The sequence below is a fragment of the Notothenia rossii genome (genome assembly GCF_949606895.1).
Source record: "Notothenia rossii genome assembly, chromosome: 2".
NCBI classification, from domain to species: Eukaryota; Metazoa; Chordata; class Actinopteri; order Perciformes; family Nototheniidae; genus Notothenia; species Notothenia rossii.
Genome location: NC_136904.1, coordinates 88308178 through 88332665, shown reverse-complemented (window position 1 = coordinate 88332665; position 24488 = coordinate 88308178). Strand labels below are relative to the sequence as shown.

The following is a 24488-nucleotide window of genomic DNA, read 5'->3' as shown; positions in this document are numbered from 1 at the left end:
AAAAGAGGAGTGGTCCTGGCTGAGGGCAGAGCATGATATGTGAGGGGTGTTTATAGGCCCACCTGAAATCTGACCTGTGCAATCATCCTACTTTTTTCCGTGTCTCTAAATATGCTCTGACGCGCTGCTCTCCTGACAGAACAATGGACTCTCAAGGTTTAGGCAAAGTAAGAGCAGTTTTTTGTATGTACCACTGAGTCCCTGTCACAGATATTTGTTATAGTCCCTGTCCTCTCCCGTTTCCTGCCTCTCTCTCTCCCTCTCGTTCTGTTATGTTAAGTAGCAGGCCTGCTTTCTGTCCACCACTCTCCTCCTTGGGTTTCAATTCCAAACATGGTTATCCTTCTAGGGCCCATATCAACGCCCACCCTCCCTTATCCCTTCTCTTCCAGCTGTTGGCTCGACATTGCAGGCCGGTTGACTGAGAGAAATAGCCAGAGCGAGGGAGAAGACAGGAAGACTCGGGAGGGAAAGACTGAGGAGAGGAAGGGCTAATGAGAGAAGAAGAAGAAACCCATTCCAGCTGTGTTTCGATAACAGAGCCGTGAGAACTTCTTCACATTGAGGAATTTTCCACGGCACGCCAAGGGAACAAACTTCTGACATTCTCCTGTCGGCATTTATTTATTTTTTCACAAACAAAACATCTACTTGTACATGTCGATGGGACATAAATAGCACCACAGTTCATTGGACGAGAAGTTGAATTTACTGTTCTAGTTCGGTGCATCTCCTCAGCTTGTCATTTTAAAGACAAACATGAGCAACTTGACTCTGCTGGAGAGCTTGTTCTTCCCTCCCCTCTGCGATGGCTGGACCAACAAAACAGAGGGAGCTATCTACCATTTGGGCAACACCATGCTGGTCCTGGGCTACATGGGGGGCAGCGGGGCCTACGGGTGCCTCTTCATCTTCGGCTTCCTGACTCCAGCCTTCGGGTGCCTGACCCTGTGGGGCTGGATGACGATGTGCGGCCTGGACGTTTTCACCTGGAACCTCCTCCTGCTGCTGGCTTGCCTGGGTCAGATCTGCCACCTGCTGTACCGGCTGCACCAGGAGGGGATACGCAGCGAGGAGATGACCTCCCTCTACCAGGCGGTGTACCTGCCGCTGGGCGTGCCCGTCCAGGTGTTCCAGGAGATCGCAGGCGCCTTTGAGAGCAAGGTGGTGGAGCTGAAAGTAGGAGAGACGTACGCTGTGGAGGGAAAGACGCCCATCGACCAGCTCTCCTTTCTGCTGTCTGGGAGGTGTGTGTGCATATGGGAATGACGTGTTACGCACCTGTGCTACATAATGCAAACCACCAGACATGTCTCTACTCCCTACCATAATACAACACTTGATTAAAAGTAGCAACACCACACATGTACAAAAAAAAACACTACTTCTTAAACCTACAATAACATTTGTTTGCTAGATACAGGCAGTGGAAACAAGCTTTTACCACAAAATCAGTTCTATCAACTTTGACACAGTGAACGTGTTGGTAAACAGTTGCTTACTTACACTTACATCTGGCAGACATTAGCATTCATTTGGAGGTGTTGCTAAGCACCTACTTCGAATGATATCAGTCCTTTAAATGGCTGTTATCTGGTTAGCCGAGGCCTACACGTACAAGTAGGATCAGTTTGTTAGTGTTAATACATTCAGTTGGTTGCTCACTGATATAATCACAGGACGGTGTAATCAAAGGACGGCTGTAGTAAATGTAGATGGACCAAATAAGGAATTTTGGTGATTGACATATAGTATGAAGACTAATACAAATTCTTAACAACACATTACTTTTCGCCCATGAGAGTTTGTGTGAAGAAGTCAACGTTGAGTTATTTTAACAGACCTCCCATACATAAGATAAGTTACATGACTAGTTTTGTACTTATTTGAACCTGAACCATGATCTTTTCCTAGGACCAACCACGTCGTTTTGGCGCCTTACCCTAGTGAAGTGTAACTAAAATTGAAACTTGACAAAACTGCGACCCTTTCATAATGTTTCTTGTGCACCTTCTGGCCTGCTGGTGGGTGCAGTTTGCCCCTTGAAACATTAAAATGGTTGTAAAACCAATTGATAATAGTAATTTAATGGCCTGATAACATTTTAAAAGGATGGTTTATGCTACTCTATGATTTTAAGCCAAATATTCAGTTTCCTTTAGCTCTGTTTTTGGTCTCCACCAACTCTCTTGAGATGTTATTTGCTTCACTTTGTTCACCAGCTAATCTTAAACTGTGTCTGTCTGCTGTTTTCTGCTGAGCTGATAGTGTACAGGTTTCTTTAAATAACATTTTAGAGTGAGAGTAAAACTAATCAGTAAAGTTGTGCTTGTCATAACAAAACAATACGTTGCAATATGCTAAAACGCTCCGTGTGCTGAAGTGGAACTGCTGAGAACTTCATAACAATAAATCATTTGCATTGGTAATTTAAAGTGTTTTAAATCAAAGTACCACACCTATCAGAGATGTCACAGTGCACTTAGGTGACAAGTTAAACCATGCAAAAAACGTTGCTACGTTGCTCCTAATTGTCAAAATAGAACGCATATTTATATTAGATTATAATCAATGTATATGAACCATTTCTTCTTCATGAATTTACAACATGACTATATTTTGTAAGTAAAGTACAGATCCAACCCTCGTCGTCAGATAAATGCAGTGTAGCAAAAAGTAAATGATTCCCCTCTTAGATATAATGGAGTTGAAGCAGCGGTAAATGGAAATACTCAAGTATCCCAAAATTGCACTTTTAAACCTCTTAGCATCTCTTTTTCCAAACACTCAAAGAAACGTACAAACTAAAAGCTTCCCTAAGTAGTTATTGGGTATTTTATTTAACCTTTTTAATAAGGAAGACTTGTATTACTTTGCAATTTTTTAGACACAGCTATTAGTTGTTGTTGCAGGTTTTAGTGTCCCTCCAATTAACAGACAAAAGGGTGTATTTATAATAATTTTTGCACTATAGATATGTGTACACTGTAGTACTCAGTCTTAATTCATCCTACTTCCTACTGTTTTTAGGAAATCTTTTGCAGAACTAGCCTCTTTTTGGACTCTTTCATGCAGTTGGCAGAGTGTGACTGTCACAGGAAATGTATCCTCTTCATCCAAACATCCTCAAAGTAGAGCTGCATTAGATTTCACAGTCCTGGAGCCGGCACAAGAGAAATGTTGTAAACAGAGTATTTTTGGCAGTGACTCACCACTGTGTCGTCCCTCTGCTCTCTGCCGGCTGGTTACATTGTATCTTTGTACTTAAGGAACAGAGTGGATGCAGACTGCTTCTCTTTAAAAAAACATAGAAAAATGGTCCATGCTGCTCACATTTTAGTGTACAAAAAACAACACAAACATAAACGCATATCATGATTTGTGTTACGTTGTTTATGTTAAAACTCATTTATTTTATAAATATATTTAAAGATCCTCATTACTGATATGTAGTCAACATTTGTTCTTAGTTTCACTTTCCAGTCTCCTGTTTGGTATGCTGTACATGGCCACACAAAGTGACATCTCTATGTAACAGTCACACTTCTATTTGCTAGGGCTCCTACATATTGTACGTGATAGGCTAAGGGGCGGGAAATTTCTAAGAGGTTGACCAATCATAACAGAGCGGGCCAGCTAACCAATCAGAGCAGACTGGGCTCTGGTTTCAGACAGAGGGTAAAAAGAGGTGCTGCAGCACAGGCAGTATGAAAAAGAATAAAGAGCTTTTTAAACATTAAAGCATGGAGACATGACACAGTAGAGTCACTTAATACAAATATAAACCTGAAAATAACCATAAAAAGGCCTCTTTAATATAATTTAACATATGCACACAGCGCAAAACAGTTTCAAAAACACAACAGCAATTTCTTCCCGGAAATCGGGGCCGACTTACTCAAGATAATTCAAGTACTTACGTTCAATAGCGCCATTATTGCTTACATCCCTTCAACTCAGCCTTCCTTTTGTGTGGTAAAAAAGTTGTTGGGAGTAAATGAGTAGAAAGAAAATAGGTCATGTACCGTATGAAACTGCTGAAACAACAGCGTTCCACATGCTTTAGGATAAATTCCACACAGTAGCCGACAGTCTCTGCAGCACTTTTATAGCACCAGAGTGTAAATCCCTACTCCTTGTAGAGTGAAGTGCTATTTGGGGTAATAGCTGTTCATTAACACCCTTTGTTGTGAAGAGTCTAAATAAAGATTTTTCCACAAAGACAGGCTATAAATAGTGAAGAAACACTTGAATAAGCATTCCTCTAATAACAGAATACCCTATTTATGATCTTTTGCATTTTAGATTTCCTTTATTAGTTTATAGCAGTGGTGGAAAATAAGTCCACTTACCAAAGACTTTAAAGGTGGGGTATGTAATTCACTTCAGAAACACTTTTTGTTATATTCCATGGAATGCTCTTAACTTCCCGATAGCAATGAATATATTAAATGCTTTGACAATAAATACATAAAAAAATGTCATCTGTGGAAGCCGTGGCGCTGTAAAAAGCACGACCAATCATCTGAGCCGGCCCGGCTAAAGTAACTGGATGGCCTACCTGCCTGTCAGCCTTCCATCTGTGCACAAACTTATCTCGTGCCCTCATTGGTCATGTGCGCGTTCGTGTGTGTTGGAGGAGGGGCTCTGTAAGGCAGTCTTAAGGAAGGGGCAGATTTTTTCCGGTTGTGTATTTTCAAATTCTAGCGCACTCGAGCTGGTTTCTCCAAAATTACATACCCTACCTTTAAGTGTTGACAAAGTATTTCTACACTGTGGTTTTGTATTGCATAGTTTATAGTGACTTGCAGTTAGACTTGTCATTGTTTTATCCTTTGTAGCTGTCAGTCACACATTAAATCTAGCTGCTATCTCTTTAATAAAAAAAAGAATGCTTTATTTTTAAGAATAATTGATTTTTTTCCAGTAGATGTCAGGTGATTGACATGAAGCAGATCGTTTTCTCACTGATGTTCGCCTCACATTAATGACGTAATGCATGAAGGCTGATGTTCACTGTGCTGGATTATCTCACTCTGCGGAAGTTATTATTTTATTAAATAAAACTTCCTTCAGCGGGAGGAATGTCCCAATGTCCTTATCTTGGCAGAATTATATTAGTTAGTTAGTTTTAATGTTTATGTGTCAAATACATGTAGTGAAGTTAAAAGAAAACAATGTCTGCCTCCACAAAAGTTGGAATAGAAGTAGACAATTGTATTTGGACATTTGGATTTGATTTTGATTTGAATTTGGAAATAGTAAAGTACAAGAATGTCAATATAGCACTTTACTAAATTAACTTATTTACTTTCAGCCACTGTACGCTTAAAGAACTCTGCAGTCTTCAGTGAAGTGGCCTTGGCAGATATATTTATTCCAAGATTGACTTGCAAAGTAATTTCAACTTTCATTATTACTTCCTAATCCCTTCTGTCTTTTAAACCTTCTTCCTGTCTCTTTCTCTCTCCCTCAGGATCAATGTATCTTTGGAGGGTCAGTTCCTGCACTACATCCACCGCCACCAGTTCCTCGACTCTCCAGAGTGGGAGTCTCTCAGACCAAACGAGGAGGGAAAGTTTCAGGTACAGGAAGTTTACTTTACTTGAGGGTTTGTAAATCTAGAATGTGGCAGTAATTGAAGGATTTGGAACAAGAAACAAAGACGTGGATATCAAGTTGTCTTTTGTTATATCGGACTCAGTGTATGACTGATAAGATGAACAAAGCAGTTGTCTTCTACCATTCACATATCCTGTTGCTTTAGATTAGCTTACTTAAAGACGAGAAGAGGTTATTCGAGGGTTAGTTGTCAGGGTTTTCAAACAGAAAGCTATGCTTATTTTTAATTAATGAGGTGTAGGCTACAACCAGAAACACTGCTGCATTTAACTGTTATCGTCCTTATAAATAAATCAGTTTACTCTCTAGTTTTTAATCAGATAAACAGTCTAAAAAACCCAAACATACTTCTATTACCACTAAATTACAAAGAAAAGCTTAAAAAACACATTTGATATTCTGGGTACAGCATGAATGAACCCTACAATTAATTGAATCACGTGTGAATTTCGTGTTAACATTTTGTGTTAATAAGGGCTGTTAGTAAACTAGCTATTTAAATTCTAGTACACTTAAACAGATTTAAAGTTTGGACTAAACCTAGCAGCTTTCAGTCTTCATGCTAAGCTAAGCTAACCAACTGTTGGCTCTAGTTTGACCTATCAACCTTTGGAGCTAACTCCACAAGAGTGCAAATATGTGTTAAATTCGTTTATTAAAACATAGGTTAATCAAAATTTGACAATGTTAACGTCCATGTTTGCTAGCTTAACATGCTGCTCAGTCCAGCTGCTAGTGATCAAAAACCCCATTAGGTGCCTTTAACTCTTTGATATTAATGTCTTTCATTAATGCCCCCCAGGTGACGATGACAGCAGAAGAAGACTCTCGCTACATCTCGTGGCGTCGCCGTCGCCTCTACCTCTTGATGTCGAAGCACCGCTACATCTCCCGCTTGTTCTCCGTCATGCTGGGCCACGACATCGCCGAGAAGCTCTACAACCTCAACGACAAGCTATACATCAAGTGCGGCATGCTGCTGGACATCCGCCTGCCCAGCCTCTACCACGTGTTGGCCCCTTCCTCTCAGAGCAGCGAGGGCAGCGAGGTCAAAGAGCATCTTCATCATCAGGGAGAAGACCTAGCACCGACCTATCGGACCTCAGATCCAGACGAGTTTCAGCCCAGCCTGCAGGGACCAAGAACCCCCCACTTGGAAGACCCCCAGACCCCCCTGAACGACCGCCATCACATCCCCTGGGCGTCAGACCCCGAGCTGCCCACCGGTGAGGACTCCACCAGCCTGGTCCTGGAGGATTTTGCCGATGTGGCGGGCTCCTTAACGGATTATGGCAGTGAGAGGGATTATTTGAGGTAGAGGGGCATGGAGGGGGCTGCGGCTAACACACTGGGTCACCACTTAAGCTACATGTAAGTACCTCACCTGCACGGAGACATGGGGTGCATGCGTGTGCGTGGGGGCTTGCAGTGCACATTTCTTACTAACCCGGCTTCAAAGTGAAACGAACACTAGTAAAAAAGAACAGTTGTAATATGGGTACTTTACAGAAATTACCCTAAATGCAATAGCGGAAAATGGCTAAATTCATTCAAGTATTAAGGCTACTCAAAATGACAAGGCTAAGACTGTAATGCTAACTAACGTGCTTGCTACTTGCTATGTAGCTAACTTGATCCAGCCACTCCTGGTCCTTTCATCCGACGGGAAGCGTCCCTCCTCCCACGCTGTATCCAGTTCTTATTATACATCCATGCTCCACAGGGACGTGCAGAGACATTTGGAGGGGCTATTGCTCTAAACTGGGAAAAGGGCACGATTCGTTATTCAGGCACATTTTTTGTTTTGCGGATTACGCATTATTCTTATCCTTATCATTCTTTATCAGCGCAGTAACGGCAAGGTTTCTAATTACTTATGTATTTAATATTCCATAACTTAATAACAGAGATGGTCAAACTAAAGTGTAGAGACATGGCAGAAATCCTACAATGAAGCGGGAGAGTGAAGTGTTCTCCCGTGAGAGGGTGATCAAGAAAAGAGAGCGAGCAGCCCTGTTGAGGGAGTTTACGGAGCAGATGAAAATACACAGAAAGACAGAAGCACAATTAGAACAAGTATATTTAGGTGGTTTTTTTTGTATATAACTGACGGGTTCAAGAGGAAGTAAAGTCCCCTGGTTTGTGCCCTATACTCTAACGCCAGGCAGGCACATAGCCATAGGAGGCCGGAGGGCTTTCCTTTACTTCCAGCTGTCAAGGCCCTGACACACCTACCCGATTTTGGGAGTCAGAGGCCGTCAGGTCAGAAGCAGTCGGGCATTCGCGGCGCCCTACTCAGGTTGGTTTGTCCCGCACTGTCGTTGCTTTACGGCACATTTTCACACCTCCCGCGGCCGAAGAAATCACTCTGATTGGCTGTTGCCTCTTTTGACGAATACACACTACCGCTGCCTGTTGGTAAGGACAGTTATTGCCCCTCGTCGACTGAAGTCTTTGCGGCGTGTTCGTAGGCGGGCGGCGTAGCCGACACAGGCGACGTAGCTGACGTAAAAGTCGGGACGCCTTCGGTACGCGTTCTTTGGTCTCAGGTTGTAGGTGTGTAGTGGCCTTAAAGGTCCCATGTCATGCTTTTCCGGTTATTACCCGTCCCCTTGTGTGTTATGAAGGTTTTTATGCATGTAAACGGTCTGCAGAGTCAAAACCCTCAAAGTACACCCTGTAGCGAGTACAACTCTAACACAGAAAAAACCTCCCCAAATCGCCTCGTTGGAGATATGTCATTGTCCATTGTTTACTTCCTGGGTATCGTGACATAGGAATGGCCAGTAGCCGCGCCCAGACCTATGACGCGATACGGTCGTGCGGTACCCGGAACCAAATGGACCAATCCGTGGAGCCGTTATGTTACGTCCGCGGAGCCGTTACGTTAAACCCATGCTGATTGGTCCAAATTGACCAATCCATGGACTTCCTCACACACACACTCAGTGCAGGCAGCTCTGCTGATTTCTCCTCCCTGGCTGCAGGCTGATAACAGACAGTTGGGATCGCGGCGAAATTCTCTCTGCAGACCCATTCTCACAGCATTTATCAACCTTTTTCTTACTCAATATCAAGCCACACTTATTGTTTTTACTTCGGCTGCGAGTTTGTGTGTGCTCAGGATGAGTCCCGACCAATCAGAGCACACTGTGCTCACAGGGAGGGTGGGGGCTGGAGCTATTGGAGCTACAACAAGCCGTTAAAGGCAGAGAGTGAAATTCAGTGAATACACGTAGTTTACAGAGATGCTGTTTGAGAAACCAAAGTGAGTTTGGAAAATTGCACGATATAAATCTATTCCAGTAGACCTCAACAATGGAATTATGATCAGTGGAAGTGGCCATGACATGGGACCTTTAAGATTGTAAACAAAGTCACGTGACTGGGCTGGGGGCAGATGACAGCCCTGACAAGGTGTGTTTCCCGCAGCGAGACGCTACAATACTAATTGTAGGCTTATCATATTGATTCGGCCACAATAGAAAACAAAAACAAACTCTCACTCTCTCCAGAGGGGCAGGTCAGACACAAATGGCAAATGGGCCATTGCCCGGGCAATATTAGCCCGTACCTGTGCACGTCCCTGATGCTCCACACTCGTTGGTTTGGAACAGCACTTAATGTGGCGGACCCTCCACGCGAACGCGCAAACGGAGGGGTAGTGTGTAGGGGTTGGATTGGAATTGGGCCATCCTCACCAGCTAGCGGTGCTTCACTCTTGGCTTTGGCAACCCCTTTGCCCTATCAACTCATTTGGGGATACTTGATTTGTACTGGAAATCAAGGGCATGAAAAAGTATTATCTGAAGTAAACGTTTGTGTGTGTGTGTGTGTGTGTGTGTGTGTGTGTGTGTGTGTGTGTGTGTGTGTGTGTGTGTGTGTGTGTGTGTGTGTGTGTGTGTGTGTGTGTGTGTGTGTGTGTGTGTGTGTGTGTGTGTGTGTGTGTGTGTGTGTGTGTGTGTGTGTGTGTGTGTGTGTGTGTGTGTGTGCGCGCGCGTGCGCGTGCGTGCGTGCGTGTGTGCGCGCGCGCGTGTGTGTTAAAGGTACAATTTATTAGGTTGTAAGAACAGAGAGGTCGACAGGTCAGCATCTGTGTCCTTATCCTTGGAAATGTCTAAAAGAAAGCTATTAATCCAGTGTGCCCGGCCGCAATTTGTCTGTCTGTCTGCTCATCTGTTCACCCCGCCTCCCTCTCCCGTCTCCCTCACATGCTTAACCCTCCCCCCCTCCCTGCCGGCCCACTATCCCCAAAACAGCCCTCGTCCAATAACAGGTGGAGAATCACATTTCAGAGCTGGGGGGTCACAGCAACATGCACGTAACATTAATTGGTAGGGTTTGATATTACAACTCTCTGAAAGTGACCATTCTGCCCATATATTATAGCTAGAGGTCAAGCACAATAGTACTGTTGGACAGTATCAAGTTTTATAAATGTATACAATGCCTCGTTTTTTTTAACATTTTAAGCTGCAAATTAACTCCAGCTGTCAGATACATTTACTGGAGTAAAAAGTAAATGTTTACCTGGAGTGGAAAGTGGAGTAATCAAGTATAGTAAAAGTACCTCATAATGGTAATAAATGTACATATTTAGTAGAAGATGAAGACACTGATTGCAATTTGCAATGTTTTGAAGTTTCTATCTAGTTTAGAAGTGACACAGCAGCATATCTTCATGGTTGATCCAAATTATTTGAAGTCGCTTTGGATAGAAGTGTCATCTAAATGAAATGCAATGTTTGTTTTGTGACCATGAGATCCTAACAGAAGCTTGGATGTTGTCTCTGCAGGAGGGGATGGTAACGGGGAACTTCCACCTCGATTCCTGAGGGGCAGAGCGCCGCTGGCTCCCACCGACACTCCCAAACTGTGAGAGCAGTTTCTCCTGGAAACACTTTATCATCATCAGCAGTGAGTCTCCACCTCCCTCACCTCAGTTCACATCATCAGGCCTGAGCACAGAGAAGACCTTCCTTCTCTCTATTTCATTGACAGCCTGAGTGATAAGGATAATATTGATGTCTTTAACCAATCAATACTTGTGAAAAGCCGATATTCATCACCATAATAACTCAAATGTATGTTATGTCCACAATTTGTAAGTTCTTCGTGTCATCTGGTCATGATTTAAAGCCTCTGAAGAAGCATTAATGCCACCAAATCTGCCTTAAAATCTTAGAAGCAGGGGGACCCATCACATGTATTCAATTAGAAAATATAGATATTTCAGCATTTCAATGAGCAAAGATGTTATATAAAAGATTTTTGTAAACACCAAGTGAACCAATACACTTCTAAATGAACAAATATTTTGAGTCTGTCACAATTCTCAAAAAAAAAGAAGGGACATGCTGTCATTTAATACATCTTAATGACACTTTCATATATGTACCTGAGGACAGAGGGATGTCTTTCACATTACCAGCATATTAAATGTATGACAAATGTATTCTGTGATAATTCAACAGATGTATTAAGTGCATCTTACCAACAATAAAGGTAAGACATTGACTTCATGTGATTACATTTTTTTTTTTTCTTCCCACAACTTATATTCAGTGTTACAGAGAATACTATAACTTTGTTCCGTCACATTGTCTGGATCTGACCCGTTAAACAACAGTTTAGAAATAGTCGGCAGGCATTTCTCAACTCTTTGTCCTTTTAAAATTGTCTGGAAAATGTTTTTGCATACTTCACAAATAATTGCAAGTCTCTTCAGTGTGCATGTCACAAAATGATTTAAAAAGAAAAGCCACATTCTGGAGACATTTTGAAAAAAAAGAGACATTTTGAAAAAAAAGTCAAATTCTAAGGAAAAAAGCAAAAGCCATAATTTCAGATGCATTGTGGGACATGTAGTTTATGGGCAACGTGCCTCTGTAAATCGGGATGTAACCGTATAATAAACATATTATAATCTTCGCAAGCTCTTGTGGGGCCGCATAAAATGAAGTCACTGGCCGGATTTGGCCCCCGGGCCTTGAGTTTGACACCCCTGATGTAAAGGGTTTGCAAAGGCCAAACATCGCTACGGTTTCCCCATAGGAAGTTTCTCGAAGCACCATTAAGACTGTAAGTCAGAAAATATATCATAAACCTTGATCATCCTAATACCTGATTATAGACATTGTAACTAACCAGATAACATTTCAGAGCTGCAGTTCTTCTTCACAATATGAACCGAGTCTTTTTTATTTAAAGCATATTTCAAGAGAAGGTCTAATTTCTTCAGGTGGAGCCACACACCTGCACAAAGTCATGTGACCACGGAGCTCCTCGTCTGATGTCGATGTTGTTCACACACAGCGGCTCCTCTCCGCTGAAACAGAGATATAGTCTACATTTCTAACCTTTTCTTTAAAGCAGAAAACAATTATGATGTTAAATAACAGATGAGGAAGTATTCGACAACACATCTTCAGTCAAAGTAGAACTTCACCAGCATGGTTCACAAGTATTGCTTTGTTTTTATTTTCAAAATTCAACAAAAAAGGGTCTATTATGCTTTTTTGAGTTGTCTCTTTCCCGTAGTGTGTTGTATAGGTTTCAGTGCTGCAGCACAGGCAGAATGAGACTGTATCAGTAGAGACACAAAATACAATTATGAAACCAGAAAATGAGCACAATAGGGCCCCTTTAGAGATCAACACATCTGGAGATACCTGCTTTCACAGGACAAGAATATACAAACAAAATTGTGATCTAAAAATGACCAAAACAAATGTTTATGTATAAAGTTATATAAAATGGAATTACTCATGTCAAGTAGCGTAATGTTGTACCTATAAATCCACATGGTTACAATCCACCACGTGTGTGTGTGTGTGTGTGTGTGTGTGTGTGTGTGTGTGTGTGTGTGTGTGTGTGTGTGTGTGTGTGTGTGTGTGTGTGTGTGTGTGTGTGTGTGTGTGTGTGTGTGTGTGTGTACCTTTGAGAGGGGATCTCTGAGAGGCAGACAGATTTCACGTGGATGTCTCCCTGCCTGTAGAAGCGATTTCCAGTGTTCTTTATTTTCATGGAGTTGATCTCACACAGAGCGAAGGGGTGAGACAACACCACGCTGTACACCGTTGTGTATTTCCGACTGAGACACACACACACACACACACACACACACACACACACACACACACACACACACACACACACACACACACACACACACACACACACACACACACACACACACACACACACACACACACACACACACACACACACACACACACACACACACACACACACATAAACAATGTTGTCATAATCACACAAGGCCAGACTCACATTTTAAGATAATAAACATTCGTCACTCAGGAGGACATTTATTTGCTACTGTGTTTATTACTTAAATAAATAACTACAACTAACTGCGCTCTCACTCGTTTTGATTTAACAATGTGTAACACACTCAACACTTCTTCGTATTGTTAAATGTTTCACTTTGTAACACAAACACATAAACCAGTGGGGGGAAAAAGTAATTAGATTATTTCCTCAAGTTAAAATTAAAAAACAAATCACTCATTGCGCAAAAAGGCTCCTTGAACAGCTTTTCATTATATAAGGAGGCGTGTGGCGCAGTGGATAGAGTGTTGGTGTTTCGGATCAGGGGGGCACAGGTTCAAACCCCACTGCAGTCAGCATGTCGTTTTGTCCCTGAGACACTTCACCCCAACTTGCTCCTGTGGGGATTGCCCACAGTATTGAGTATGTAAGTCGCTTTGGATAAAAGCGTCTAACATGTAATATTATTCCTTTTAAAGGTCCCATGTCATGCTTTTCCGGTTATTACCCGTCCGCTTGTGTGTTATGAAGGTTTTTCTGCATGTAAACGGTCTGCAGAGTCAAAACCCTTAAAGTACACGCTGTAGCGAGTAAAACTCTAACACAGAAAATACCTCCCCAAAACGCCTCGTTGGTGAAACGTCATCATCCATTTGATTCTTCCGGGTATGTGCTTACGAAAGCACGTACCCGGAACTAAATGGGCCAATCCGTGGAGCCTTTACGTTACGTCCGCGGAGCCGTTATGTTAAGCCCCCGCTGATTGGTCGAAATTGACCAATCCACACACACACTCAGTGCAGGCAGCTCTGCTTTCTGCTCCCTGGCTGCAAGCTGATAACAGACAGTTGGGATCGCGGCAAAATTCTCTCTGCAGACCCATTCTCACAGCGTTTATCAACCTTTCTCTTACTCAATATCAAGCCACACTTATTGTTTTTACTTCGGCTGTGAATTTGTGTGTGTTCAGGTTGAGTTTGGCTGTGTTTCGCTGTATATCGCTAAACAAGGAAATCACACCTCCACGGAGCTCAGCGCGATTCACAACGTACCGACCAATCAGAGCACACTGGGCTCACAGGGGGGGGGGGGGAGCTGCAGCGAGCCGCAGCGAACCGTTTAGTGGAGAAAGTGAATACTGCTGAATACACATACTTTACAGAGATGCTGTATGCGAAACCAATGTGAGTTTGGAAAATTGCACAGTATTTTTCTATTTTAGTATACCTCAACAATGGAATTATGGTCAGTGGAAATGGCCATGACACCTCTCCTTTAATGTTGTAGAAAATTAACGTACGAAGAGGTACTTATTTTTTTAATAGTTCCACGTTATGCTACTTTATACTACTATGATATGCTGATATGATGCTACAGTACTATACTAGTAACTAAAACTGGCTCCATATTTTAAACGTCTACTTGTTTAATAACCCTAACATGACAAGGGTAAACCTTTAACTTAATAAATGCAATACATGCTTAATATAGGAAACAATCTGTAACATATTTACATAATATAGTATGATATGGGTGGGAGATATAGTATAGTAAGCAAGGAAATATTATATTACAAATAAATAAACAACAGCATACAAAAACAATTATGGCTAAAATACATTGTGTAACATATTCAATATAAAATAACGATGTAACGAAATACTGAATAATATGATTTGCTAGCCTAATTTTACAAGAATCTTTTGTAAGTATCTATATCTAGGGCTAAAGTGAACCTGCTCATACACACACGGTCTGTTGAACCTGCCGGGCCTCTTTACTGTGAAACATACGATACATCTCCTTAAAAATAAATCTGCCCGCTCAGCTTTTCTAGAAAAAAAAAAAAAAGTTACAGTGCTGGTTTTTGGGTCACAGCATGTGCATGGAGTCACATAATGTAAGATGGACCTTTTATTAATCTCCGTGGGGAAATTCAGTCACATACTGTAGGTTTGATTTAGTAATGGGGATTGTGGATGAGGATGAGATGAAGTGGTTTTGCTACTGTGCAATCTACAAAACCCTGAGCTGTGGTGCACTTGTATAAAAGTGAATAAAATAGTGTGGTTACTCTCGTGTCAAATAATCATTTAAAACAGGGGTGTCAAACTCAAGGCCCGGGGGCCAAATCCAGCCCGTGACTTCATTTTCTGTGGCCCCACAAGAGCTTGCAAAGAATACTATATGTTTATTATACGGTTACATGATGAGTTATAGAAGCACGTTGTCCTTAAACTACATGTCCCACAATGCATCTCAAATTAGACCTTTTTTTTTTTTAAATGTCACTTCCTTTTTTTTTTTATTCTCGCTTTTTTTCCAGAATTTGGCTTTTATTTTTAAATCATTTTGTGACATTCTCACTGAAGAGACTTGCAATTATTTGCCCCAGACTTCTGCTTTCAGACGTAGTTAATTATGAAGTTATTACCCTATCAAATAATAATCCAATGCAGAGGCAATCATATAATATAATAAATGATTTTATATACAGTATATATATTTATATGTGTATTTTTATATAGTCTTTAAGTTACAACCGGCCCTTTGAGTGCAACCTTAATGCTGATGTGGCCCGCGATTAAATTGAGTTTGACACCCCTGATTTAAAACATATACTCTTATACTCTGATTGCCTTTTACATTGTTAAATTGTATTTTTAGTCTTGTATGTCTTTAACAGAGACATATATTAAGGATTTACATTTCAGGAGGGAAAAAGGAGGTGTGAAAGGGGGATATGAAAATGGTTAAGGACGAGGGGGTTTCATGGTTTAATAGTGGGGATGTTTAGATGATGCTTAAGGGAATTTAAGGGTGGGACCAGTTGGCTATTCTCTACTTTACAGTGTGACTGTAAACTGTGTTCAGAACCTCTCTATCCTCTGAGGATGAAGTAGCTCTGTTCCTACATTTGAGATCGATTTCACTTGTACATTGACTTTCTTTATTAAATATAACAAAAGACAAACTTTGTCCATGAATCATTTATCAGTTTCTCTTAAGAATTTCCTCCACAGTTGCAGATGTTGTACTCACAGCGGGAGCTTCTGCTCGGTCCCCTGGTTCTCCGTCACCAGCGTCACCTCCACCTCAGCGCTTTTATACAGAGGAGAAACCTCCACCTGCAGCAGGATCTGATGAGCTGAGCACAGAGAGAGACATGTATTAAGTACTGAGCTTCAACATCTACCTGCAAAATATCAAAACTCTAAAGTAGAACACAATATGAAACATGTAGAGAGTATTAAAAGCGGCGTTTAAAACTTCAAATAATGCTAAAATCTGTGTCTGAAGTGTATAATTACGGAAAAAAAGACAGACATAAACCAAACAAACACATACAGCCCTGGCATAGATCAAGATCAAATGACAGAATTCATTATTGGTTCAGATACTCACTGCAGAAAGGTGATGAAGAAGTCGTGAGGAGGAAAAGCTTCTGCTCTTTGGGTAACGGAGATATGGAGATCCCACTGTTTTCTGATAAACCTGGACACACACACACACACACACACACACACACACACACACACACACACACACACACACACACACACACACACACACACACACACACACACACACACACACACACACACACACACACACACACACACACACACACACACACACACACACACACACACACACACACACACACACACACACACACACACACACACACACACACACTATATGTCAGATTTAACATCACACATAAAAAGGGCCCCATGTAGATAACTGTGTCTCTGTATCAGTGTGTGTGCGTGTGCCAGGGCAGGGGTTGCACGATAAGAAGCTGACGTCATACCTGCTGGTGATACTGAGGACAAAACTAACATAACCATTAAATATATATATTACACTACACGATATCTGTTCCTCCACATTCTGATGGAAACATCTATTACATACTCTTTTACCCCAGCACAGTGATGATCCTCCACAAGTTTTGCAATCAAAACGCATGTCCCCAGGGGCCACGTGGAGAAGTACAGTAGAAAAACGCATGATAAGAAACAATAAAACTAAAACTAAATAAATGTCAGTGGTGGGAGAAGTGCTCAGTTATTTTATCTAAGAAAAAGTAGCATTATAACAGTGTTAAAATACTCTATTATGAGTATTAGTCCAACATTCAAAATGGTAAACACTATACTTAAGAACCATTTGTAAAAATATGCAGTGTGGCTAATTTCAGAACCATATATGTGAAATGATTGTATTATAGTTATTGACACATTACTAAGACTGCCAGGTAGCTCAAGCTAAAAATAATATGTCATGATTTATAGTTCTGCAAAAATAACAATCTGCAAAGTAGAACTGAAATATGTCAAATTAAGAAGTGCAACATTTGCCCACAAAATGAAATGGAGTAAAAGTATAAAGTAGAATGATTCGAAAATAAAGTCAAGTACCTCTAAATGTTACTTAAGTTCTTGAGTAAATGTACTTTAACATTCAACCTCTGACCATACACCCCCCCCCCCCCCATCTTTTTAAGTATTCTTCTTAGTTTTTAGTTTTATTCTCTGTCAAAGCGTCTTTGAGTTTTTAGGAAAGCGCTATATAAGTTTCATGTATTATCATTACTATTATTATTACTTAGTTACGATACGATACGATAATACTTTATTTGTCAGATCAAGTCTGAAATTTGACTTGCGTCACAGCAGCTCCATGTCCAACATCAACAGACAAGTATCCAGACACAACACATGAAACACAAACAACAAACATTTAACATAACATCACAATCAGTGAGAGAAAACATGCTCAAGAGCCTTCAGCGTGCATTTGATCTGGGATTTAGCTCTGTGTTTACTGTGAGGATTGACTGATGCACAAAGTAGTTAGTTACGTTCCACCTGGTCAAAAGCATCATGTTTGAAGAGTTCACGTCAGATAAAGCTGAATAAATATTAATAACAATGCAGAAAATAATAAAAAGCTACATAAAAGCAGCACATCCTGCTTCCTCACCTATAGTGGGACATTTGCCCTTGAAGGCGTCACAGGTCAGGCAGCGTCCCTGCTGGAAGTCCTCGTAACTGAAGCACGGGACCCCCACCAGCAGGCACGAGCCGTTCAGCGCGCTCATGTAGACATAGATCGCCCTCATGTGGTCACACAGCACATAACCAAACACTGAGGGGGAGACAGGAAGTGACGACACTCAAACACTCAGGCAGCTATACATGTCTGCAGGTCTGCAGGAAGTAAGAGTTATTTAAATCTGTAAAACTGGGATCTATTATTGCATTTTAAATCATGACTTCTTGATGATAAAAGAAACATTTCTGGAGGTAAAGCAACAATCAAAGCTTTCCTTTTCAGATACTCAACCTAGGTTTTAAATCAATGGTGGAATCACTGCTTAGCTCCTTAAATAAAATAAAAATGGCAATAAATATGTTAAAATTATTTATAAACTAAGAGTCCGATATTACAACTTTAGAGTCAAATTGAAAAAGCATTAGCGATAAAATACATTTAAAATACAAAAGTGTATGAATGCCAATGTCCCATTTCAGATATGACTAGAGTATGACTACTGATGCATGATTACAATGTTCAATTATTTGAGAGACTGCACAGTAACATGTGAATTCTCCCCTAGGATCAATCAAGTTATCTTATTGCATAATTGCAGCTAAATGTAGTTTTTGATTACATGAAGCTGAATCTACAAAGTATACAGTAGCAGAACATGCAAGTACTTAAGTACATTAAACCTGTACCCACGTTGAGTAAATGTACTTATGTACCTTCTACCTCTGGTTTAAGTGAGTGTCATCATACCTGAGCTGAACCTGGAGCGAGCACATCCTGTCTGATCTTGCCCTCCGTTCAGGAAGAAATCCACATGACCGACAGAAATGGAAATCCCAAAATCTGATGATGCAGATAGAAAAAAAAAATGATGATAACAGCGGTAATTCAAGTTTAAAAGTCTCAAAAATGCTGCAACTACTGTAACAAACTGGATGAATGTGAAGTATTTTGTTAAAGGAGGATGAAAGCGTAATTAAGGAGCACTATTGGAGTGACTTTGATGGTTATTGGACTCAGGATTCATTCATTTGGATTCCCGCTGTATGAAGAAATTAAAGGATGGCGCAAGTGGAAACAATTCACAAAGGGATTAAACTGTTTAAAACACATGCTCAAAGTAAGCCGGGTTTTGCCGATGTGTTTATGTGAATTCAAAAGTCTTAGATAATCTACAAAATGGAGGAGACCGATCTGATCGGAGCAACTGTGACAAACAATCTGAAACCGGCATGGACAATGACTATGTTTAAAAAATGCGCTTATCCAGAAAAGCATTATACACTTCTGTCTTTAATAGCAACTAACTTGAATTTTTATTAAAACTAATTAATCAATTATTTTTTCTATTTTATTGTGATGTAGAGACAAGGCTTTTAGTGACAATCATGTATTGCGTTACAATTATATGTAAAAAAAAAAAAAAGTCTAAATATGATATTTGGCCTCAAATCATCTGAGGCCTGGCACCCCCCCTGTGGTCTTTGGCGCCCCCCAGGTTGGGAACCACTGCTCTAGTCTAGGGAACAATAACGGCTTATCTTTCCTCTTATTCAAAATGTACTGCATTCAATATTTAAATAAAAGAGATGTACTAGTCTTTTTGTTCTGCTTTGTTTTTTAATGTTTTTGTGGCTTACAATAAATAGACCAGGCTCCAATGATCCCTGCGTTGCAAAATGACAATGAACTATGCTTGAATCTCAAAAGTTGAACTGTATCCTGTTCACCTGTTGACCTTTTTGACATGGAGGAAACATATGCTTTCCTCCATTGTAAACACACTTGTCGACATGATGGTACACGTGTACTATAGTATTTTGGTTGGAGATTTAGCCTAATTCTATTTGGCTTTGTGTGATATAAGTGAAAGTTGTCTCACAGTCAGAGTCGGTGTGGATGGCCTCGACGAACAGAGCGTCAGACGGGTCGAGGCGGTCGTAGGTGTCGGAGCCTTTAAACAAAGGACCAGCCACGTCCAGACCTGCAGGACCAGAGAAGGAGATTAGAAACTAAAACATCGCTGCATCTTTAGTTAACTTCATTTGCATTTCTAGTTTGAATTGCCACACTCAAACTTACATATCGTTCATTTTTAATACAAAGTTAGAAACATGAGAACTTCATTTTTTCTCCATGAGCTTTTTTCTCTAAAATTGTTTGCACTTATAATAAAGTATTATGTTGCTGCTGACGTGCAGAAATACTTGGATGTGTTTTTATTACGTGACTTTGTGAGAATAAAGAGGTTTGATTGAAATAGAAATCTTTTATTCGAAATAAAGAAATTGGAGATATCTTATAGTGAATTATTTTGGATTCAGTCAGAAAACAATATAAAGGAAATTACAGTCAGACATTACTGAATAGACTCCCTTACAAAACATTGACTAATTTTTGCTGCATGTTGCATTCAGTAACGGTTCCCCTTTCCTGTCCATTCCTCTTCATGTACCCACTTTTCATGACAATCCCGGCAATAAACTAACAAAATGTTATTTAGAAACCACGCTTTACTCGTAGACAAGATGCATCATTATTTATTTTTTAACTTTTAACTTATTAATATTATAATTATTTGTGTATGACTGGCCTCCAGGCAGCAGCTGTGTCTCTGAATTCCACCTTCATTCAAACCTCCTCACTCAGACAAAAAGACCTGTTATAAACCAGAGAACAGTGGAGTAGTGTGTGTGCTGGTGTTCGCTAGAGAGATGAGTCTGTACGCAGAGTCAGAGAGGCTCTTATCAAAGTGCTGTTGTCCTTTGAAGACCCCGGATTATCTTCCAAGGTCACAGTGAATCATATTCACAGCTGAGAAGCTCTGAGAGACTCGGTCTGCCCTGTTGTTCTGCAGCAGAGTGGCAGAGTTTAGTTTCACATTCACAGACAATATTCAAGAAGTTTTTCTTCATGGTTTGGGTATTTATGTAACAAAGAAGGGTGCTTCTTCAAATTGAAGTGTACCAGGTCTCCAAAACCTTTAATTACGCCATCTCAAATTAGTTTTTCAGATTCCAGTACTGAAATGGTCACAGAACACTAGTATGTTGGTTTTTGGATCAAACTGGTCAGCTAATAAGGATATATTTAGGTTTGTTTCTTTAAGAATAAAGCGGTTTCTCTACGTTGTGGGAGAATGGTTATTGAGGCAATTTTGTATCAAGTCATACTTTGTACATGCCTTCTTTAGCTGTGACTCCTTAGGAAGCTGCTCACGTGGCACCCAGATTGTTTTATATATCTAAAGAATAATAACACGTTCCTTATGCACCAATTTGTGTCATGTATTTGGTGCAGACTCACCTGTGATTCGTCCTATCTTCCCCTCGAAAAGGGTCCCCACAAAACCAGCGACGTGCGCCCCCAGACTGATGCCGATGAAGTGGAAGGACTGCAGTTTGCATCCATGTTCCTGCAGCTGGTTGATGAGCACGGAGATCTGCAGAGCCGCCTCCTTGTAGTTCTCCACCACCTGATTGTAGGCGAAGGAGGCGCTGTAGACCCAGTCCACCACCACCACGTTCACATCCTGGGCCTCCAGCAGCGTGCGGGCCAGGAGCCGCACCCAGGTGGGCCTACTGCCCGTAGTCCTGCAGGTGGGGGGGGGGGGGGGGGGGGGGGGGGGGGGGAGAGATGGTGGTATGGAGCAAGGAAGGAGGATGTGGGAAAGGGAAGAAGGGAAATAGAAACAATAAACCAAGCTGGTGCCCATCACATTTCAATTGTCATGGCTTGCATGAAGCATGAGGTTGACCAAAGATTTAAGATTCAAGGCTTTTATTGTCATTTGTACACAGCTACAGTGTAGATATATAAATGAACATCTAAGGCCACAGGCTCCTCCACCAGTGCAACACAATAAAACAGATACAAATAGTTAAAATAGTGCAAGTAAATACAAATAAAATTGACTAGAAATAGTGCAAGGAGAGTCTACAAGTAGTTGGAATATGATATATTAGATCAATAATTTGTAAGTTGCAAACAGATGAATGTTATGGATGTTCTTTCAAAAGTTCAGGTGTTTAACAGTCTTATAAAGATGTGCATGCCCAGTTGTTGTGAAGTGTTACTTTTACAGTGCTGTTTTTGTCCTGCACACAATATTATATAACAGTTTGACCATTTTTGAAAGTCAGACTGAAGCTTGAATTCATGCTGTTAACTTTGGTCTGAACTTTTCCCACCCTAAAACCTCCTGTCATGTTTGTTTTCAACACCTTACTTTAGTGTTCCCGGTTAAATCTGACCAGTATGTTTTAATGGCTCTTACATTTACACAAAAAACATTAAACCTCACTAATCGTATGTGTCCAAATGCCCACTGTGGAGGATATCACAAGGCCTTGAGGCAATCAAATGTAAAACACAATATTTATGATTGAGTTCAGATTTGACCCGAACACGGCAGTAAGACCACAAACTAAACCTCAATATATAAACACATCAAGAGAAATAACCCAACTGTTGTAATCTAACCAAAAAGTTAAACATGCATTGTGATGGATGAGTGCTAAGGGTCTTTAAGGTTTCCTCTCCTCACCTGAAGCCGTGGATGATGACCTTAGTTGGGCGGGAGATGTTGAAGTTAGTCGGCGGTTGCTGTGTTTCAGAGAGAGACTCGTGTCTGAAGCGCTCTGCACAGTCCATGTTCCTCCTGGTGAGCAGCAGGTACTGAACCTGCACCTTGCCTCTTTGCTGCCGGTACTCCAGCAAGGTGTAGTTGTTCAGGTCGGCACACTCATCGTCACTCTGAGCTTCATCTGTACCTGCTCAATGAAAAGCATATCATGTAGTTACTTTTTTATGTGCGAGTGTAGTACTGAGGGTTCCTTAATGTTGTATCACACAACAGCAAACTCAAGATTCGGACAATAAAACATACGATGATACTTTATTAGGGTCATTATGGCCACTGGAGACATCATGTTCAAGACCCTTGACTTACGTTTGATCTGAGATTTCACAACGTTTATTTATCACACGGCCTAGTTGAATACTCAAATCTGATTGGTCAATTTGGACATTGCAGAGGACAGATCATTTTTGCTAGCAGCCATTGTTTAGTTTTTTCTGCATTGGATACTTTTATATTAAATACTTGCTGATTATACGAACTTAGTTTTACTTAAGTATAATTTTCGTTACAAACTTGTATTTTTACAGTGTAGTATTAGTACTTTTATTTCTATAAATGATCCAAATACTTCCTGCGTCCAGATGAACTTAAAACATGCGCACACACAAAAATATTTTCATATGGTGAAAATAAAACGGTGGATATCGAGCAAACAATTGTATGAATTATTTTCATAGCGAAACCGATAAATGTACTATTCATTTATATGTTTATCCATGATTTATAGTTGTAAGCGTGATAGGAATTATATAATGTCTGTCGATCGTTATGTGTGCCTACCAAGTACTAGGCCACAGTTTGGAATTAGCCAATAGCTACTCAATCAATCTTTTTTTGTTGAGAAACATGCTCTCTATGCATGATCTTTGTTTATTAAAGACTTATAATAATGACAGTGTGTATTTGACTTCAGATGACAACACATATGAAATGTTGTGTGAATATATTCTTCCCATGTCTTATAATAAACAACACTACACTTAAATGCAGATGACAAAAACAGACAAATTATGTTTTTGTGAGGAAAACAATAGTTTTTAATGGTAATAAGGTGTGATATATTGGTATTCATTCTTACAAATAGCCAGTGTATCATCGTGTATTTGCAAATATAAGAACTCTTAACAAAACACTGCACTTAATGCATTTATTGTCCAGCATTTATTGGTGAGTTTATTCATAACGCTGTATTGTGGTAAATGCTCCTGCAGAGATACGTTTTTACACAGGCAATTACAAAGCTCAACCCGTTTGTCTACATGTATCCTTGAGCTATTGGATGAAAAAATACCAAATAAAGTGCTGAAGAAGGTAAACAAAGATGTCCATGACGATCTTCTTCACTTACCCAGCACCAGAGATGTGATGCACACAGTGAGAACACAGAGGAGGACCGGTGTCCGTGTCCGAGACATTTTCTGCGATGAGCGTGGAGAGAAGCTGCTGGGAGCTTTAGTCAGTGCTTAACGGTGCTCAGCTGCTCTCTTTAGCCGCAGATTGGTCGATAGAAATCAGCTTTTGGTTTGAGAAAATCCCGGCTCTGTGCAGTGTTGTAACTCTGGAACCACAACACAGCTTTGATCTGGCACCAAGCGAAGCAGGAATCCATATACAACTATCCAAATGTTTCTTAATATGGTTATTTTTCCTGTAAAGCTCCACTTATTTCATGAACGTCCTTTAGCTCGGTCATCACATTTGTCTGTGTATTTTTTTCTTCCCCAGACTGGGTTTGTACAGAGCTGTAAAGAAGTGGTGACCTCATTGGTATTCAATGGACGTTTGTTTGAAATGCTGGACTCTGGCCTGACTGTGTGTGTTTGTGTTTGTGTGTGTGTGTGTGTGTGTGTGTGTTTGTTTTTGTGTGTGT

The 24488-nt window shown here is 40.7% G+C and overlaps 2 protein-coding genes across 3 annotated transcripts; one reads left to right on the top strand and one right to left on the bottom strand.

The window, feature by feature from the left end:
- The first annotated feature begins 388 nt into the window (after positions 1-388).
- On the top strand, positions 389-11144 carry popdc2 (popeye domain cAMP effector 2). 2 transcript variants are annotated; one of them, XM_079665436.1, is made up of 4 exons: positions 389-1247; positions 5477-5585; positions 6425-6848; positions 10419-11144. In XM_079665436.1, exons 1-4 carry the CDS (start codon positions 760-762, stop codon positions 10499-10501), a joined length of 1104 nt encoding a protein of 367 aa, XP_079521562.1. In that variant the 5' UTR covers positions 389-759; the 3' UTR covers positions 10502-11144. The 2 variants fall into 2 exon arrangements, 1 of the variants encoding a protein (XP_079521562.1); XR_013805332.1 differs by having other exon boundaries at positions 393-1247; positions 6425-6993.
- pla1a (phospholipase A1 member A) lies at positions 10959-24436 on the bottom strand. The gene is made up of 10 exons (XM_079665434.1): positions 23967-24436; positions 22523-22748; positions 21283-21569; positions 19859-19960; positions 18727-18819; positions 17908-18072; positions 16321-16410; positions 15958-16063; positions 12560-12715; positions 10959-11950 (listed from the first exon to the last, which is right to left on the bottom strand). The coding sequence occupies exons 1-10, from the start codon at positions 24031-24033 to the stop codon at positions 11860-11862; spliced, it is 1383 nt and encodes a 460-aa protein (XP_079521560.1). The 5' UTR covers positions 24034-24436; the 3' UTR covers positions 10959-11859.
- Between the last annotated feature and the right edge of the window lie 52 nt (positions 24437-24488).

Bases quoted from the DNA above. Each gene is read 5' to 3' on its own strand.
- popdc2 (XM_079665436.1), top strand. From the start codon at position 760: ATGAGCAACTTGACTCTGCTGGAGAGCTTGTTCTTCCCTCCCCTCTGC. The intron at 1,248-5,476 runs GTGTGTGTGCAT...TCTCTCCCTCAG, and splicing joins TCCTTTCTGCTGTCTGGGAG to GATCAATGTATCTTTGGAGG. The intron at 5,586-6,424 runs GTACAGGAAGTT...AATGCCCCCCAG, and splicing joins ACGAGGAGGGAAAGTTTCAG to GTGACGATGACAGCAGAAGA.
- pla1a (XM_079665434.1), bottom strand. From the start codon at position 24,033: ATGTCTCGGACACGGACACCGGTCCTCCTCTGTGTTCTCACTGTGTGC. The intron at 16,064-16,320 runs GTGAGTATCTGA...CTCTGTGCTCAG, and splicing joins TTCTTCATCACCTTTCTGCA to CTCATCAGATCCTGCTGCAG. The intron at 12,716-15,957 runs GTGAGTACAACA...TGTGTGTCTCAG, and splicing joins ACCGAGCAGAAGCTCCCGCT to TCGGAAATACACAACGGTGT.